Raw genomic sequence first — 18056 nt, 5'->3', positions numbered from 1 at the left:
GTAACCCCTTGTCCCATTGTGATAGTTCTATTCTACATTGTTAGCTTTTATTATTTAAAACTTAGAGACATGTTCTACTCGACCTTCGGAGGAAGGTGAAAAACTCTTCTCTTTCCCCACAGTTCCTTCACTTCTGTAGTCTTTTGAGGAGCAGTGAATTTTCCATTTTATTCTTCCTTGCTTTTTGATTCCTCCTATCTACACCCTAATCATGTCCTCCCCTCCCTGTTTTGTGTGGGTGCCGGCTTCGTGCCACTGTTCTTCATCATTGCAAAGAGTATTTTCAATTTGAAGTGACTAATGGTTTCCCTGTTGCATGGATGATTCTGACAAGAAATAGTAAACATAAAGACTGTACTAGCCTTACTGTTGCTAAGATCAACAGCCAAGGTGCTGGAATAACCTTGTGATACTGCATTGGCTAATGCTTGGGTCATACTTGGAAAGCTTTCTTCACAGCTGTATGGGTTAGAAATATTTTTAAGGCTTGATTTATTTATTTTTTTTTAATTTAAAAAAATCCTTCTCAATTAAATAACACAGCCATGTCTATACCCCGTCTGGCCTAACTGCAGAGGATCTCTGTTGGATACTTAATTTAACTTACTATCTAGGAGATACAAATGGCTTTAGTGACTGAAGTACAGCCGTAGGCTTTGATGCTCTAAAGATAGTCAATTCTAGATGACTTCAGTTAATGATTTAGTACCTATCCAGATGTATAAAACTGATACCTGCTGTCTGAGGTATAAAACAGCTTGATGGTCTTGGAGTTTGTGGTAGACAAGAGCTGCAGTTGGAACATTAAGTGCTGTAATTTGAAGCAGTCTGAGATGATGAACTGGTATGTCCTCTTGGTTAGTGTGAGCATACTCAGCTGTGTGACACATCAGTCCCTTGTACAAACTCAATTTATACCCAGTTGAAGTTATAATGTTGGGAATTTGGGGAAGAAACATTCCATTTCAGAGGACAGTTCAAGTGTCTCACCTTAAAACAAGATATATAGGCCTAAAGATTCATCAGTAACTGAGCAATGAAGTGAGTAATTAGTTCACCTGTAAGGAAGGTGCCATCCTGGGGAATTTCCAGGTGCATTGTGACCTGTAGGGCTGCAGGCTTAAGTGCTCTGACTTGTCACCTGTACTGCCCTGAGAAATATCGCTATGGAGAATGTTATGATTTTGAAAGTTGTTTCTTGAAAGTGCAGTCTGAGGAACTGTAGACATTCAAACTTTTTTTAGCAATGCTTAATAAGCTATGCATAGTAAACGTCTGTGATTTCTGAGGCATTCTGGGTTTTGTTACATGTAAATATTTATTTTAGCAAAGTGAACAGCAAACTTAGGAACATATGTCATAGAAACTCAATTTGTTTCATGAACTTGAGGGATTTTCTTGTGAGAATTAAAGGGAGAAGGTGCAAAATAGTGACTTTTGTCATTTGTTTTGATGTTTTGTTGGTCATGTCTGACTAAGCATCCAGTCTGAACATACCGAAAATTTCTTGTCGTCCCCTTACAAACTGTTACTTGTACCTTCTCTTTCCCGGAATGCTGCCCATATTGCCTGAGCTCGTGCAATAGAGTGTACAAGAATAGCAGTTCTGATGCTGCAGCTGAAGGAGCAGACACATAGTCTGGCTGTTTGTGAATTCATGTCGTTTTTTAAAATAAATTTTGAACGCAACCTTAATTAAGGTGTTGTAGGTTCACTTTAGAAAACGACCTGCCAGGTCATTTTTAACCCTGATTATGCTCTTGTTTAAACTAGATATTCTTAAAATAGTAGCTGCTTTCTGACCTTCCTTAAGATCAGCTGCTTAGATAAGCAGAACTTGCTCACAAATTCACACCTAGCAGCTCAGGGCACATGATCATTTTGGGAAAATCACTGAATATACTGAGTGGTTTATATGCCTAGAGAAATCAATCTCTAATGTTGATTTCTGAAATACAGTAGTTGGAAGAGTTGCTCATTTAGTCCTGAGAATCACTGAAAGAATATGCTATACCCTCAGAAGTAATTAGTAACATTTTCAGTAATTGTATAGTATTTTAAATTCAAAAATTGCAGCTCTTTTCTTCTGGCTTCTGAAGCCAGTAGGTTGTGATTGTCTTTGGATCACCATACGTTGGTAGTAATGAACCTTCTTCATTGACTAAATGTGTTGCAGGAGTAGTGCAGTACTGACTGTTTTTAAGAAGCTCAGCATGTTTCCCACGTGGAAGAAGAAAGTTATGGAATAAATTTCCTTCTGTTTGGGGAAATCTATGCTTGACATGCTCCAGTCTTTATGGATTTTGCTCGATGGTATCACTATCCTAGAAAGTTGAGGTTTCTTGTGTATATGTGACTGGACACAGGCTGGGGAACAGATTTCAGACTTTACTTGGTAGCTAATTCCTTTTTTGATTGTGTAAAACTAGTCAAGTAAATTGTGCTATTAACAGCTAATGTTAAAATATGTGTTAAGTGGCACTGTAGTGAAAAAACCAACTTTTTGTTTGCAACTAGCCCGAAAGACTCTTTATATTGGCTTTCAGAACAGGAAAAATATTATGTATGGGCTTCTCTAAATTTTTGCTTTAGAATTTACTGTGAGCTTGAGATGAAGAAACTGGTTTCTATTCTGTATTCAGAAAATGTTGAAGAGCACCTTGAACCTCAAGGAAGCCACTCAGTTTTCTGTTCCTTGAAGCAATAAATAATGTTTTCTGATCCTTAAAATGTGGTTAATATTACATATCTTGTATCTTTCTTTCTCTCCTCAATTCCGTAATACTACTATGTTAGAAGGAAACATACAGAAGTATAATATGAGTGTGGGTTTTTCAGATTTTTTTTGTGTTTTGACCATGGGGGTTTGTAATGACAGTTCTCTCCCACAGTGTTATACAGTTTCATGTGTGAATTGTCCCTTTGTTACCTTATCTTGCATCATACAAAATCAGAAAAGGAGCCTGCAGTGAATATCAGGAGGCCATTTTTCTCTTTTCTCTTGTTAAAGGATGGAATCAAATATATTTACTGCATTCCTGACAGTGGCCTGTTTTTGGAGGCCTTTGAGGATACACTGGTGATGGCAGCTGTAAATCCTCCAAGGCAGTCAATCCCAACACTTAATGATTCTTACTGTTAGGACTTTCTTTAATTGAACATCTTACAATGTGGGTTTCTTAGCATCTTCTGTTGCCAGATGTTCCCCGAAGTCTCTGAGTTAAGTAGCTGGCAAACAATTTCCTTGTCTTTCTTTTTCTTCTCATAAATGATTTTATGAGAAGAGTGGGGGTTATTCCTTTATACTTGTTTATATTCATATGTTGCAAATTGATCGTCTCTGTTGTGCCTCTTCTTGTGCTTTGCTGTTTTTCTGTCTTCTCCAGTTTTTCCAAGTGGCTGTATTGCTGTAATTGTCAGTCTTCATGCACTTGTGCCATTTTCCTTTGAGGAAGGAGCTTGGAGCTCCTGTGAGAAGCTACTGACTTCTTCCTTTTGTTGCTTCTTTTGGCTTCCAGAAAGCTTTATGTATTAATTGTCTACATTTACCAAATTCTGTCTTTGTAAATGTGGATGGAGGGCTATTGCTGTTCTCCCTTATTCTCCTTTGGAAACTCATGAACTCCTGTCTTGACTTTCTTGTGTCTTACCAGACTTTATCTGGAATATATCTGGTGACCTAAAATGTCCTTGACCCGCATTGTGTGTTTGCATGATGACTGTTTGAGAAAGACACCAGACTTTTTTTGTGGTCGTTGACCGGCTCCGTAATTTCATCCACTGAGTTTCCCCTTTCATCACAAGCCAGGTACTTCCAGCATACCTGCCCTCGTCCTGTGCCTCAGAGGTCTGTGCAGGTGCCCTTCATAAGGCTGTTGAGGGGGGTATGCTGCTTCCTTCACTCCTGAGCTGTATTCTCTTATATCGAGTAATGAGACTCAGCCCATGGAATTGTGACAGCTGGAAATACCCCAGCCTGGAGAGTGCAGGAGTTGAGTGCATCAGTTGTAGAAGGGAGGCTGCTCTCTGTGCTTCTGGACAGGGCTGGCACTGCACCTGGGAGGAGTCGCAGCAGACTGTTCAGTGACGAACTTGAATTCCTTTTCTTCCAGATGCTTCTAGTTGGAAACAGTGTTATATGAACGTTTAGTGTTACTAGAAGGTGCAGCATGATCACAAATAAGACAGGGTAATTTTATGTTAAAAAATATAAATCTTAAACTTTCTTGAACTGGGGAGCAATAGCTCATTCACCTGTGTGAAATAAAGAGGAAAATGCTGGAAGTGCCACTTTGTGTGTTCTGAGTGCTTCCTGGGCATGTGAGAGCTCGGAGATCCTCAGAGCCAAAGGGGAAGCACTCTGGTCTTTCAAAGGGGTGAGCGTGCAGCTTTTCAAAGTGTCAGATCCTGCAGCTCTGGGTGTCAGATAACATGAGGGCTGTAGAGGCTTTCTTATCTTCTCTGGTTATAAAAGGTAGTGGTTAAATAACTATAATTAAAGTGTCTGTCTAAATATCATTTTACCTTCCAGTTCATCAAGTTTAATCCTTTTCAAAGTCCTCTAAGTTTTTCATTACTTGAAAGTCTTCAAATGAAACAAAAACATTTCTCACTCATCTTTAATAAAAGTAGAGAAGTATTCTTCATCTGTTACCCTTTCTTTCCACTGTTCTTCTCACCTTCCCCCCCTTTATTTTTCTCCATATCCATAACAAGGAAGAGCAACTTTTCATACTGGTGGTATCAGGACAAGACCAGTTTATTCATAGTTCTTGCTTTCTCTCCCACACCCGAACTTAAAGAATCCCTTCACTTTTTTGGTAAATAAGAGGCAGCTTGTATCCAGTGCTGCTTTATATTGAAAGAAGGTATTTTTAACAGTGCATTCTGCATGATGTCAGTGTAAGTTATTGGCATGATGACTCTTAACTGTGATAGCTGACTGATTGCTAAAATAGCTTGCAGACTTCTGCTTTCAGTCTAAATATTTTCGGTAACATATAGCAACAGGTCAGTTATTGATTTAGGCGATTTTGGTTGTGAAAAATTACCAATGCCCTAAGCACGCTTTTTAAGTGTGATGTATCAGAGACTATTCTGATACTTGCTTTCAATGTTTAGACAGGTTTATAAATTGTGGCCTGCATGTGAATTGTTCCAGTTTTCGAGGAGTTGTAACAGATTAATGCTCAAGTACAGCACTGTCCTAGTTTTTTCATTAATGAAAAGGGTGTAATAGTAGCTGGAGTGTGACATGGGCAGCACTGATCGGGTGACCCAAGCAACTGGGCTTCAGCCACACATTTTCTGGCTTGCTTTTAAAGTCGGTGTTCAGGGTGTTGGATACATGCATGTATTTCAGAATCTGACAAGGAGACAGATTGTGTAGGTATGCCCCTTTGATGAGTGCAGTTATATATAAGGAAACAATATCAGTTTAAACTCTTACTGTTTGCAACTGAAAGGAAAAACAATAGACATGATCAGCTGGATTTCATGGGGTAGTGCCTGACAACCTCTATAGCAAATAACTGAAACAGTTCCTGCTGTTTAGATTAGAGCTGGGCAAGACTTTTCAATAAATAGTAAGTTAAGCAATGTTTAGATGGCGAGTTTATAGTCTTCAGGTTGCTTGTGAATTTGCTGTGGCACCTGTAAGTAGTTTTGGATAGAAATACTTTTTCAGTGTCTGGCTCTCAAACAAAAGAAATCAAAATGTAGACTTTCATGAAAGAAGAATGATTGTCACGTGTACAGGGCTTCAGAGGGTGTGGATTTGGTCTCTTCTTCTGTTCCTGTATGGTTTGAAACATCTTCCACCATCTTTCAGCTACTGATACTTGGGGGTGCTCTGCAGCACTCCTGCTAACATTGTCAGCAGCATATGTTAGAGGTTCCTGGCACCACAAAGAGAAGCTGAACAAATAAGTTTCCGAGTCTGTTGGTTCAAGCCAGCTCACTCACGAGCTTGGAGCTGTTCTGCTTTTATGCTTCATCCTAAACTGAGTAAGAGAACTGCTTGAAGCTGATTATTAGAGCACCTCCCAGGGAAGTGCAGTGTCTGGTTTTGTGAATGTTTTTTTTAAAACTAACAAACAACAATCACATCTGCAGCTTTCTGACTGCATCAAGAGGGAACCAGACAAAAAGGTGAGAGCACTCCACCCAGCATACTCTTTGGTTCTTGTGGGATATGTGGCTTCAAACTTCCTTAGGCAGAAAGAAGACCGATCTCCAGTATGCCATGCATATCCTTGCTGTACATCATTGGATAACAACGACTCCAAGCATCTGCCATCTTTCCTGGTTTTTACTGAAGACTTTTAGGTCTAACAATGTGTTGCTCAAAAAACCCCTTGTTTTTATTTTAAGAAAAACAGGTAACAGATGAAAAAGCTGGGTTTTTTTCAAGTTGAAAATGAACCAATTTACTTAGCTGCTTTTGACATCAATATCTGTGGAGTTGGTACTTTAGATTTGCAGTTATATCAGATAGCAAGTCTATTTGTGGGTTATTGGCTTTAAAACACAAGAAAATAATTGCAGGCTTGAGGAACATAGGCTGGCATCTGAAAACAAGGATGCCAATAAAAAGCAAAATAACATCCCTAGTAAGAAAAATATTCTTTTCTCTCCATAGCTTGTCTAGCTTCTATGAGCATGTTTGCTGTGGTCTTTGTTTAGTGTAAGAGTAGAAATGCTTTCTGAAGACTTGGACTTCATATTGGGCTGTAAGAGTTAGTGCTAAAATGTAGCAGTCAGTGTTGAGCAGCTAGTTCAGAGATGGAAGCATCAATTCAGGTGCAAGACCCTCCTCTGTAATTCTGTCTGCGGTTCCAAACATGGATGTTCAAGAAGGCAAATTTAAACTGGAAAAAAGTGTAGAGAAGAGATGTGATGGTCAGAATTGAAAGGTCCCCTTTGAGAGGAAACTGAATGAGCATAACCCACTCAACTCAGCAAAGTGAAGTCTGGAGAGGCATGAGAGTTATTTCTATAAATACTTGGGGGAATAATAACCAGGAAAGGAAAGAACTATTTAAACTAAAGGACAATGCTGGCACAAGAATAGCTAGGTGCAAGCTGGCTGGGAAAACATTTTGGCAGGAAATCACAGTGTTTCCAGATGTTCTGAACTTCAGCAGGGTTTTGAGGCAACCTTCAAATTTTTCATTTTGGGGGTTTTTGTCTCCTTTATTTCTATTTCTAACAGTAGAATGTGGATCATTTATGAACAGAATTATATAATTATTCCTTATAATTGCAGGAGCCCTGAAGGTCTCTTTCAGCCATATTTCTTGAATCTTAAGAGTTAGAATCCTCTTGGGTCACTGACTGTTCTGAACCTGTGGTCCATATTACGCTTTGAAGACACCTGTGATGGAAATTGAATAATTCTGTTCAGTAGGCTTAGATTTCCTGTGTAGACATCCTCATACCTTTAGTGGCACCTGGGGAGAAATACAGAAGTTGAAAGGTTGGAAAAACATCTTTAGTCAGACTTTGTGTTGTATGGTAATAATGTCTACCAGTGGTGGTTCATTTACTGAACTCAGTGTGAACAGTATGTTTATACTCCTACTTACCACTAGCACAAAAATATATGTATATAACTTTGACATTTTCTCTTGGTACTCATTGATAAGGACCTTCAAACTGTATGCAAATGTTTCAGTACTATTTGACATTCAGTGAAGTTCTCTGGTCTTCTCTTGTCCTTTTAAAGTAGCAGTAATGATGCATTTTAGAAGGAATTCAGTTTTGACAGGAACGTAAATGTGTATATGTTTCCCTGAATTACGGCCCTCACCTAAGTGTATTACAGGTAATAAATCTCATAATCCAAGAGAATCCAAGGTCAAGAGAATAGTGCTAAAGTCCATTTTAAGTCTTACTCATGCTTATTTCTGTTTAAGGGGAGAGAGTGGTTTCAGCCATTGTGATCTAATAGTTTTGTTGGTACCATTAAGGATGACTGGGATACCTTTCTTGCAAATGTAGTAAAATGCCTCTTGTTGATCTGAATGGAAAATAGTGCAATAGCCCATGTTTTAAGTGTTTGGTAATGGGCCCTTCTGGCTTTATGCTTTTCAGTATTTATTAAACAACTTTGAAAAGGGGAGAGGGGGTGGCAGTAAAAAAGAAAAGGAAATTCAAAAGAAAACTATGACTTCAGCTTCCTCTTTTATTCATCATCATTGAAAGAAGGGAACTTGTCCCGATCAATCAAGTAAGGAGGAAGTGGCTGTACCAGCAGGTGATAACAGGTTTTAGCAAGTTAGGAGAGGACTGAATGCTGCTGTGTTAGTGCTGCAGACTGAGGCATATCCTTCACTGCTATCACAGGACGAGTATCTTGTGCCACACCAGGCAAAACTAATGGTGTGGAAGGAGAAAAGGAATATGGGCTGTTCCTTGAGAGTCCCAAACTGCACCCATTCCTATGTATGTACCCCTGTACAGTTAAACCCATCTCTGTTACACTGTGCAGCTGTGCAATGACTGATCTGCTTGTGTAATTAAATGCACTCTTCTCTATGTAATACACTTTGGTTCATCACCTTTCTAGAAAAAGAGTAGATTTTACATGCTTTTCTTCTCAAACCATCCCTGTTCATCTCAGTATTAGAAATCTTTGTTAGGGTTGGTATCCAGGAGCTACATGCACTCCCTTGAGAAATTCAATTTAGTGTGGTTTTCTGTTGCTCGTGTATTGATTGATGCAATGCTCTAGAACTGCAAGGAAAGGTTTGGTCCCCAAGAGATGTATGGTTTGCCTCTTTCTTTTTAATTTAGTGTATGGATTGTTTGGTTATTAGTATTTCTTTGTAACTGTCATGCTCATGTGATCATATTAGAGATTTTGCTCCACTTCTGGTTGCTTTTGATATTTTTAAATGCTAACTTCATGGAGAAAATATCCTTTCCTCTGGTAGTTCTTTAAGTTTAGAGAGCATTCCTAAATTTTGTTGTCTTCCATGGATTCCTGTTTCTGGCCAGCAGTGTTAAGGACCAAAATATTCATGTTCAGAAGGAGGGATGGCTGGTGTGACAGGTATTTTTGCCTTCCAGAAAGGGTTCCTTATGTACAGATCTCTAAGGTAAAGTTTTTCCCATTCACAGAAGAAGGTTAATGGGTTAACAGTAAGGTACACTGAGCATATCGGATCTGTTACCAAGCAGTTTCATTCTGCCCCTAAACTATTCCAGTAATTTTATTTTCTATTATATCAAATGAACAATGTTTCTAGAACAGTCAAAAGAATTGCGAAGGACATTTCTAACTGCTTTGGCCTGTTCAGATACAGTTATTTTAGAGATTTGGCTCCCTGTTGCCTGAAATGGAAGGGCACTGTTACTGAGATTTCACACTGTCAAAATTGCTCCTGTGATCATGTCTCTCTTTTCCTCCCTAACACAGCCCACTGTTTGTAACGTGGAAGATCGGTCGAGATAAACGATTGCGTGGATGCATAGGTACTTTTTCCGCCATGAACCTGCATTCAGGACTCAGGGAGTACACACTTACTAGGTAAGAATTTGTTTTCTGTAGCCTTGACTCACATATTTAAGTAGTCCGTTGAGGAGATGATAGGTGTGCTTTGGTTTGTTTTGGGTTTTTTGGCTGTGTCACTGTATGGGTCAGTGAAAACCTGTGTCTCCTTTTGATGCTAAGTGTATTGCCTGGATATTTGACTTACTGGTGTCACGAGGCCATGTTTTCAGTTAAAAACCATAAGTTGAGCCTATTCTCTTTTTATTGGTCTGGAAACTACTCTCCAGTAGCTTATTGTAACTGATTATTACAGTATTTTTCCAGTGTTCAGACAAATTTTAACCTTAGTAGTTAATGTCAGGGCAGAAGACCAGAAAATCAGATTTGGGGATGATCCTATTCACGCTTCTAAAACAGCAGGTATTCTCACCTCTTCTCCATCAGGTGCTTCCAATCAGCTGCAGTTAATTTAATGCTACAAATTTCCATTACATGTTACTCTTCAGATACATCCCAGCCCCTGAGTGGGAAGCTTCTGGATGAGGGAGGTAAGTGATGATAATCCTTCACTCCCTGGCAGCATAATCCTTCATGTTTTGATCTACACCTAAATTCATTCACCTTAATATTGTTCCATTTCCTTTGCATAGAGTGAAAACTAATAAGTTTATCACTAGAGCTAGTAGCAAGCTTTCTACTTTTCTAAGAGTTTTCTTAAGTTTATTCTCTAAAGAATCAATGGAATTTTGTTCCTCTCAGTTACAATAGACTTTATTGTGCTTTAAAATAGAAGCTGCATTCTGGCATGTGTAGACCTCTAAAATTGTCATCACTTAAAATAATTAGTGCTTCCAGATCACTTTAGATTTGAGGCTTTTGTCCATTACAGGATCTTCCTCTTTGCTGTTAAAATGCCTTGTCCATCATGGCATTAAGTAATATTAGAATGAGACATGTTCTTTCTTACCTGTCTCCCTAGTTAGTTGCAACCTGAAGTTCATTTCATGCTTCTCTGCTCAGTTTGAAGAAGATCAGCTGCCTATCTCCTGGAGTCCTTACAGACTTCTGAAAGACCTAGTTACCATTATTGTGTTCAGTTTATTTATTATGCACTCTGGAATGTTTCTGCTTGTGTCCTTTAAAACCTCAGCATTCAAAATGGTCGATGAGAAGAAGCTTTTAATAAAATTCAAAACAATTTCTTTGTTGAGGGTTAAAAGGCTTAAAATCTTAACCATTAGTGAGCCAGACTGAATGGAAAATGACTTGCCCCCTGCACTGGGGAGTGTTTCATTTAGGTGTATGCTTTACAGTGCCTGATTAAGAACAGTGAGCTTGTACAGAAAATTTCCCCCTAAGGCTAGGAATAAGGTGATAGCTCAAGAAAATAATTTTTGTTCCTTGTAGATTTTTCCATTCTCACAAGTTAGACAGGGCTGTCCTCTTAACCTTTAAAACTGGTTATAAGATTCCTGTCACTGCATTCTGACTCTGAAAGCTGAAGTCAAAATACATGAAAAGTGATGAAAATTAAAGGGAACGGAAATAATTTCAGTGCAGTATTTACAGGATGGCCACATGCTGTGGAAGTTTATACTAGGCTATTCAGAGGATAGATGGTTCAGTAATTTTCAAGATGAGAAAAATGAAACTATATACCAACCTATTTTTTAAAAGAATCTTCAAAAGCACATAAGTTGTTTTAAAATAAACTATAGTATTTAGTGGCATATTGGATTTTGTTACCTTTTATAGTAAATCTTTTTTTTGTTTTTGGTACCTAAAATGTTTCCAGGTTGGTTTTTGGTCTTTTTTTTAAATAACAACCAAACTTCAAATATGACCGCTCAAATGTAAAGTTCATATCAGAAAGCACAAAAAAGGTGTTCCCTTCTATCAGTCATTATATAAAAAATGAAAAAGAGGGTTACCAGTGATCAGTTTCCTTCTTGGGGTCAGTCTTTTCAACTATGGGCCTTCCAGAGGAGAGCATTTGAGGAACAGAAGGAGCACCTTTGAAATGTCCATGGGCTTTGCGAGCTTGGAGCTCAAGAGGCCTCCCTAGGAGGGATCAGAAACTGGGGCATTATAGCTTGCTTCAGCACTGTGTGGGCAATAGGCTTCTGCAGAAGATGTGACAATTCCTGAAAGGGAAAAACTTCTTCAGGGAAAGCAGAAATTTATCAACAAAGTAGGCAGAATGAGAATAGGCTCTACTGCCGAAAGTGGAACTTGAGCAAAACTTTCAGTTGAGGATACAGTCAGATATTCTGCTGATTTTATTTTCCTTTGACACTGGGAGGCACTTTTCTTCAGTTATTTTGAAGATACAACATGGATAAACTGAACCAGGTTGTTTGTCTAGTTCATTCTTATCCTTTTTGGCACCTTCTGGAAAGGTTTTCTTTCCACCTTCTGTGGAATTGTGGCCCAGCTTTCAGTCAGTAAAATGGTACAAAAAGAACAGCTGTTTTTAAATGCCCTGGTGCTCAGCAATCAAAATATCCACAGTTCCCTTCACACATAATTTTATTGCAAATATGCTGACTAGTCTTTAGAATCACAATAAATTTCTTCATTTCTAGTGGTGCTCTCTAGCTGTATATTGTATCCAATGTGTAGCATACACCTCTCTATCCTCATACAGTCGTGTAGTTCCTTTGAAGTACCATAATGATAGTTCATCTGGGAATCTGGAGTGAACAGTTTGTTTCTTGGGACACTCCCACCCTACGCTTCCAGGTTTGTAAACAAAATGGTGGTGATCTGTGACCATTTTGAGCTCTGTAGGTTGTCATGCTGATATTGCCAGGATGTTCTAAACAGGAAATTTGTGTGGAATGATTCATCATTAATTGGATGCATCTGCCTAAGTTGTGAGGAGGGATGAGAATACCCATAGTTTAAAAAGCTATTACTGCACTCCTAATAAAAATCTACATGTTAAATTCACTTTTCTCTGCAGTTATATCAGTGAAACACAGGGGAAAGAATGTGTATTATTAAAATCTTCTGCTGAACTTTATGAAGAGAGAGATTCAGACTTGGTGATTTCTATTTCATTTTATTAGGAGGTAAACCATGTCCAAATGTTCTACAGTGTTGAATATTGCATTTTAGAATGAAGAAATTTTACCATGGGCACAATAGTTCTTTAGACTGAATGTGTTAATTGTATATCCCACCTGAATCCATAAAAATAAACCAATCCAGATTATGAAAAACACCTTATGTTTTACAGCTCCTTCAAGAAAATGCTCTGAACTTGGAAGCAGGTTACCACAGAATTTCATAACAGGTTGATAAATTACTTTTTCATGTATTCTGTACAGCAGTAAGACTTAGGTTTTGGCACTGAAGTTTTGAACTCCTGCTTTCGTACACTTGAGATACTGAAAAAAATGGTTTCATTTGATATTTTAGTTTTGTTTGTTAACCTGTTTCATAGAATTTGAAGTAATATTTTATACCTATGTAAAAGTGTAGGTGCATAAATTTTTAACTCTGTGTTGGTTTAGCCCATCAAGGCTAGAATATGCGTCTGGGGAGGGTGATAGAGAACAGGCAGGTAAAGAGAGATGTTACATGGCAGAGTCTGCTGTCGCAGAAGAAAGTAGTGAAGAAAAATTGGAGGACTCCAAGGCTTAAGTATATTAACCTAATGGCTGAAAACTGGGTTTAAATTTTAAAATAATATGTAACCCACCTTCCTTTAACTAGCATAGGCTACTCTACTGACTATATGATGTGATCAGTCTTTTTGTTGTGTGTTCTACTTACCACTCCACCTGAGGGAAATAGGACTCCTGTCAGACACTCAGCCTAGATGTGGTTGATCAAGAAAAGGAAACAAAGAGAAGCTTGGTATGAGAAGCACAGGATGGAAGGAAATGAAACCTAAACCCCAACTTTCTCATAACTGAATTTGGGTGTACGTTCCATATGAGGATTTCGCTACTGCTGGCATCAAGTACTGCTCTGTCTTCATCAGCAATTTCAAGAGTCTTAGTCCTTGTTGCTGCAATATTGCCTGCTCTCTCTGTGAAAAACACTAACTCTTTCCTCCTGTTCCAAAGTTTACCATACAACTGTAAGACGGCAGTATGGCAAGCTAATTTAAGGGGTAAAATTTAAAAATATTTGATGACTGATCACATTAAGATTGATGCTGGCCTTATTTGCTAAAGACTAGTGACAAGTATTTGTGCAGACAGGACAACTTTCTTTATATGTTCAGTTGAGTTTACTACTCTAACCCTGTAATCAGTCCCACAGGTCAGTGCTAACTTCCCAAAACCTTTTTCACCAGGCAGTGTTGCTATGGGTGTAGATAGCCATTACCATTGATCCAGGGCAAAGCATGCTCATCTATCTGACTGCAATTTTTTGAACTGCAGAGCTGGGGGAATTACATGTTTTTGACTGTTTTTGTGACCTTCACTATTGACAGAAGCCATAGGTTGAATTAATTTGTGCAAATAATATTTCATGTAATATTTCAGAGCATATTGTTGTTTCTGTGTTGCTCACTGATAATACTTTGCAGGCTGTCTTACTTTTGGCTTTGATTTATAGTAGACCACTGCTGAAAGTCAGTTTTTTTAAATTCTACTAATGCACTGTCTGGTGGCGACCAGTGGAAAAACACCTGATAATTAATTGTGAGAGGAAGCTTACGTTATCACGCTCAAAATTAAATTCCACAGAGAGCAGTGTAGGTTCGTGACAGCCTGAACTCACCAGGGTTATGCTGTTCTTCTGTGTTTAATACTGTTTTTAATGTCAGGAAGCTTCCTTTCCATTTGTACGTGTCTGTGAAAAGTGGGTGTCTGCTGGTCACCTCTGAGTTCTTCAGGTTGTCTCCTAGTTCTCAGGGTTGCCTTATTGAGGTAGAGGGCACAGATCTCCAAGTGAGAAGAGGTGCTTAGGGCCATAGGTGGTAACATGGTTCTGTGTCCAGTTGAGTGGACAGGCAACAGCTGTGTACCACAGAGCATGTGGGAAGCCAGTGGTAATAACCCTCTGGAATGTGTAACTCCTATCTCCACTTAACAGCAAATTGCACTCATGCAAGGTAAAATTTTTTAAATCCACTAAGTTTTAAGAATAAAGATGCCCCACATGCTGTCAAAGCTTGTTGAACCAGTAAAACTGCAGGCAGCTGGGACTTCTCAGATACTCATCTTTCATATTGAATCATAGAATTGTTTACATCAAAAAAGACCTTTAAGGTCATCAAGTCCAACCATTAACTCAGCACCGCCAAGCCTACCACTCAACCCTGTCTCCAAGTGCCACATCTACATGGCTTCTAAATCCCTCTAGGGCTGGGGACTTCACCACTTGCCTGGGCAGCCTGTTTCAATGCTTGACAACACTTTTGGTGAAGAAATATTTCCAAATAGCCCCCGGTACAATTTGAGGCCGTTTTCTCTTGTCCTATGGCTTGCTGTTTGGGAGAAGAGGCTGACCACACCTGGCTTACAGCCTCCTTGCAGGTAGAGCACAGAAGGGTCTCCCCTGAGCCTCTTCTTCTCCAGGCTAAACATCTCCAGAGTAAACAACTGTGTTACACCATCATTTTCCCTCACTGAGTTACAAGGTTCTGTAGGAGTGATTTCAGAGCATCCTACATTCCTGGGGAGGTAGGATGTGGAGTGCCAAACTGACACTTAAGAGGGTGTACTGGGTACTTTTCCTTCCAGGGTGGGAGCTCCCTGGCCTAAGGAGAGTTCAAGGATGCTGAAGAAGTTTCAGGGCTGCTGTTCTGCTAACTTGGGCCCCCGTGGATTGGTTGCCATGACGTGGGCATCACCCAGTGCCCAGTATAAGGCAGGTCCTGCTCGCCTGCCAGGCAGCAGCAGAGAGAGGGGTTTATTTTCATCATTTTCTAGCAGTTTCATATCACTAAAACTCCTTAGCAAAAGAAAGAGGTGTCTGAGCCAAAGCTGTGTTTGAAAGATATTTGGAAATACATAGGTACTGAACACATGTATTATGATATACACATATATAGTCATATATGGCATATAATATACAGCACATATGTGTTCTGAGTCAGAACTGGGCTGAAGTATATTAAGGCAGTTCAGCGTTCAACTTCACTTTACAAATTAGAAGATGTATATAGATATGTATATATTTATGATGGTGTTGACCTCCAGAGGTATTAATAATACTGTATCTTAGAACCCCTTTTTGTTTTCAAAAATGCTTCTATTAAAATACAAAATTAAGGTATTAGCACTGTGATCTTTAAGTATTTACTGATTACTTCTACTGAAACTGAGGCAAAATTATTTTAACATGTAGACATTTTTTACTGGCTCATGGCTTTGCCTGCCACATCATCTGTATATAGATGAGACTTTACTAAGACTTGGAGCTGTTCATATTTTAAATTTTATCTAAGCCAATAAAAGCTAATTGCTTTGACTCTGCTTGTAGACACTGACTGTACAGATAACAAGCACTTTATTTTGGGTAAATCCTAAGATCTCTTCTGGTGGAATATATGTTTATTAGTAAAATGGTTTGTGGTGGAAACCCACAATACCAGAAAGTCTAAATGAAGTATATAAATTTGAATTTATTGAGCCAGGCTTAGTTACTCTGTGTGAGTCAGTTCAGTAAATAGGTCTGTAATGATTTTGTGCGCACAGTGCCAGGTCATTATTTCAGGGAACTCTTGTTTAACAAAACTGTCTGCTGCTTTTTCTCAAAGGGCAAAGCTAAATACCATACTGGCTCTTTAAGTGAAAAAAAACCCCAAATTTTTGCTTTAATGATTGGTTAAATGCTTCTCCTTATTTTGTTATGAAAGGAAAATACTGTTTAGAAGAGAGGAGCATACCCTAGGGAATATATGTTTTTGCATATTGTGTGTGTTGGGAATGTAATAATTCTGCCTTAATTTTTTTCTTTATTTAAAAACAAACAAAACAAAACAAAAAAAATACCGGTTTTGTAATTGTTGGTCTGTTATTTCTGAGAAAAACCTTGCTAGACCCTTGGACCTAATGGTAGATGAGAGTCTTGTTTCCTTAGCAACACTTCTTTAAAGAAAGCAAAGGAAAACGCCACAAATGGAAGGACAGTCCTTAGATTATTATCTTTATGAAAGGAGGAGAGCATAATGATGCTCTCCCAAAGCTTTTTCAATAGATCCAGGGTTATGAAATATTGATTACCATTTTACTATTTTGCTGGGAAAACTGAATTATAGAATATGAATGCTTTGGCACAGGAGAATGCCTTGCTGTGTTTTGTAGAGTAAACTTACTCTGTGAGTTGACTGTTCATGAAAGGTACCTGAAAATCAAGGAAAAATAAATTTTATTATTAAAAATTATTGCCAAATTGCTGTATCTGTATAAAGTGGTTCCATGAAGTTTAGTGGGGGTTTTACTGAGACTGTCTTAAGTTTAATGTCTCAGCAGTAGAATTTGGTATAGCTAAAGAAACTGGCCAGATTTGAAATACTTATTTCTTCATCTTATTTTAAAAAATGCATTAAAAATTGGGAATTTCAAAAATGTACTTCTTATAAAATATGTGCTTAGAAAAAGACATGCTCAAGCAAGATAATTTTCGTTAGTTGATGTAACTTGTGCTATTTGGAATAAATCAGATGTTGCTGATATTTGATTGAATGTGACTAAATGGTGATACCCAGCAGTTACTCAGACTTTCCAGATGGGTTTCAGGGAGGAGCCATGTCATTTGTGACTCTAGTCCTTCCCATGATGTTCTTGCATTTCATGTTCTTCCCACACAGTCTCCTATTATGTGAACAAAATGATACACACCCTGTAAGTTCAAAGACAGAGTTCTAGTTGAGTTGAAACACTAGTTTGGTTCTAACTCAGATTTTTATTTGTCTTTGAATATTACTTGATAGAAGTGTTTGGAAGGGAGGGTGGAGGCAGAGGAATTGGCCACCCTGGCTTTCCTAGCAAAGCTCTATATTGCCGTAACGTGCTTTTCCTTTACTAGTACAGATACTTGGTACTTCCATGGGTTTTACTCAACTTTTTAATCTTCTTGTGTAATAGTCTTAAGGGGAACATCACCAAAACATTATTATAATGGTATTTGCTTTCTTTTGAGACTCTTGGTGACATACTGATTTCTGAAGTGTTACGAAGATGTGCTGAGTTATGGGCCAGTGCTACAGAACACAAGACAGGACTGTGCTCACAGCAGGCAGAGGTGTAGGTGAAGTGTGTCTCAGAGCACTTCCGTTGTAAAGAAAGGATTTGTCCACTTGGAAACAGGACAGAATGGAAAAAGTTGGCATAGAAGTTACCTGCTTCTGGGTGAGTTTTTTTCTCTGGCAGTTCTCAGCTTAGCAGTAGGTGTTCATTTTTAATATAGAGTAAGGGATGTTTTCCACAACTTTCTTGTGAGGGCAGTAAAACATCCCACTGCACAGACTGACCAGTGCTTATACGTGCTAAATATGAGACATCGTAAGTACGACTGGGAACTGAGGTGCAGCTGTGGGATATTAGATACCTTGCCTAGTAGAAGTATACTTTGGCTCAAGGATTTTTACTGA

General features: G+C 38.6%; 1 protein-coding gene across 2 annotated transcripts in view; it reads left to right on the top strand.

Moving 5' to 3' along the window:
- AMMECR1 (AMMECR nuclear protein 1) overlaps positions 1-18056 on the top strand; it is a 99588-nt gene that overhangs the window by 50022 nt on the left and 31510 nt on the right. For both annotated transcript variants that reach the window (XM_042029084.1, XM_042029089.1), the window contains exon 3: positions 9422-9532. In XM_042029084.1, coding sequence (XP_041885018.1) covers positions 9422-9532 — 111 coding nt within the window. The remainder of the gene's footprint in view (positions 1-9421; positions 9533-18056) is intronic.

Source organism: Corvus kubaryi, unplaced genomic scaffold (genome assembly GCF_017639235.1).
Source record: "Corvus kubaryi isolate FWS band 111438036 unplaced genomic scaffold, C.kubaryi_AGA036_p1.0 130, whole genome shotgun sequence".
Lineage (NCBI taxonomy): Eukaryota > Metazoa > Chordata > Aves > Passeriformes > Corvidae > Corvus > Corvus kubaryi.
Note: the sequence above shows the minus strand (reverse complement) of the source record. Positions and strands in the feature narration are given on the sequence as shown.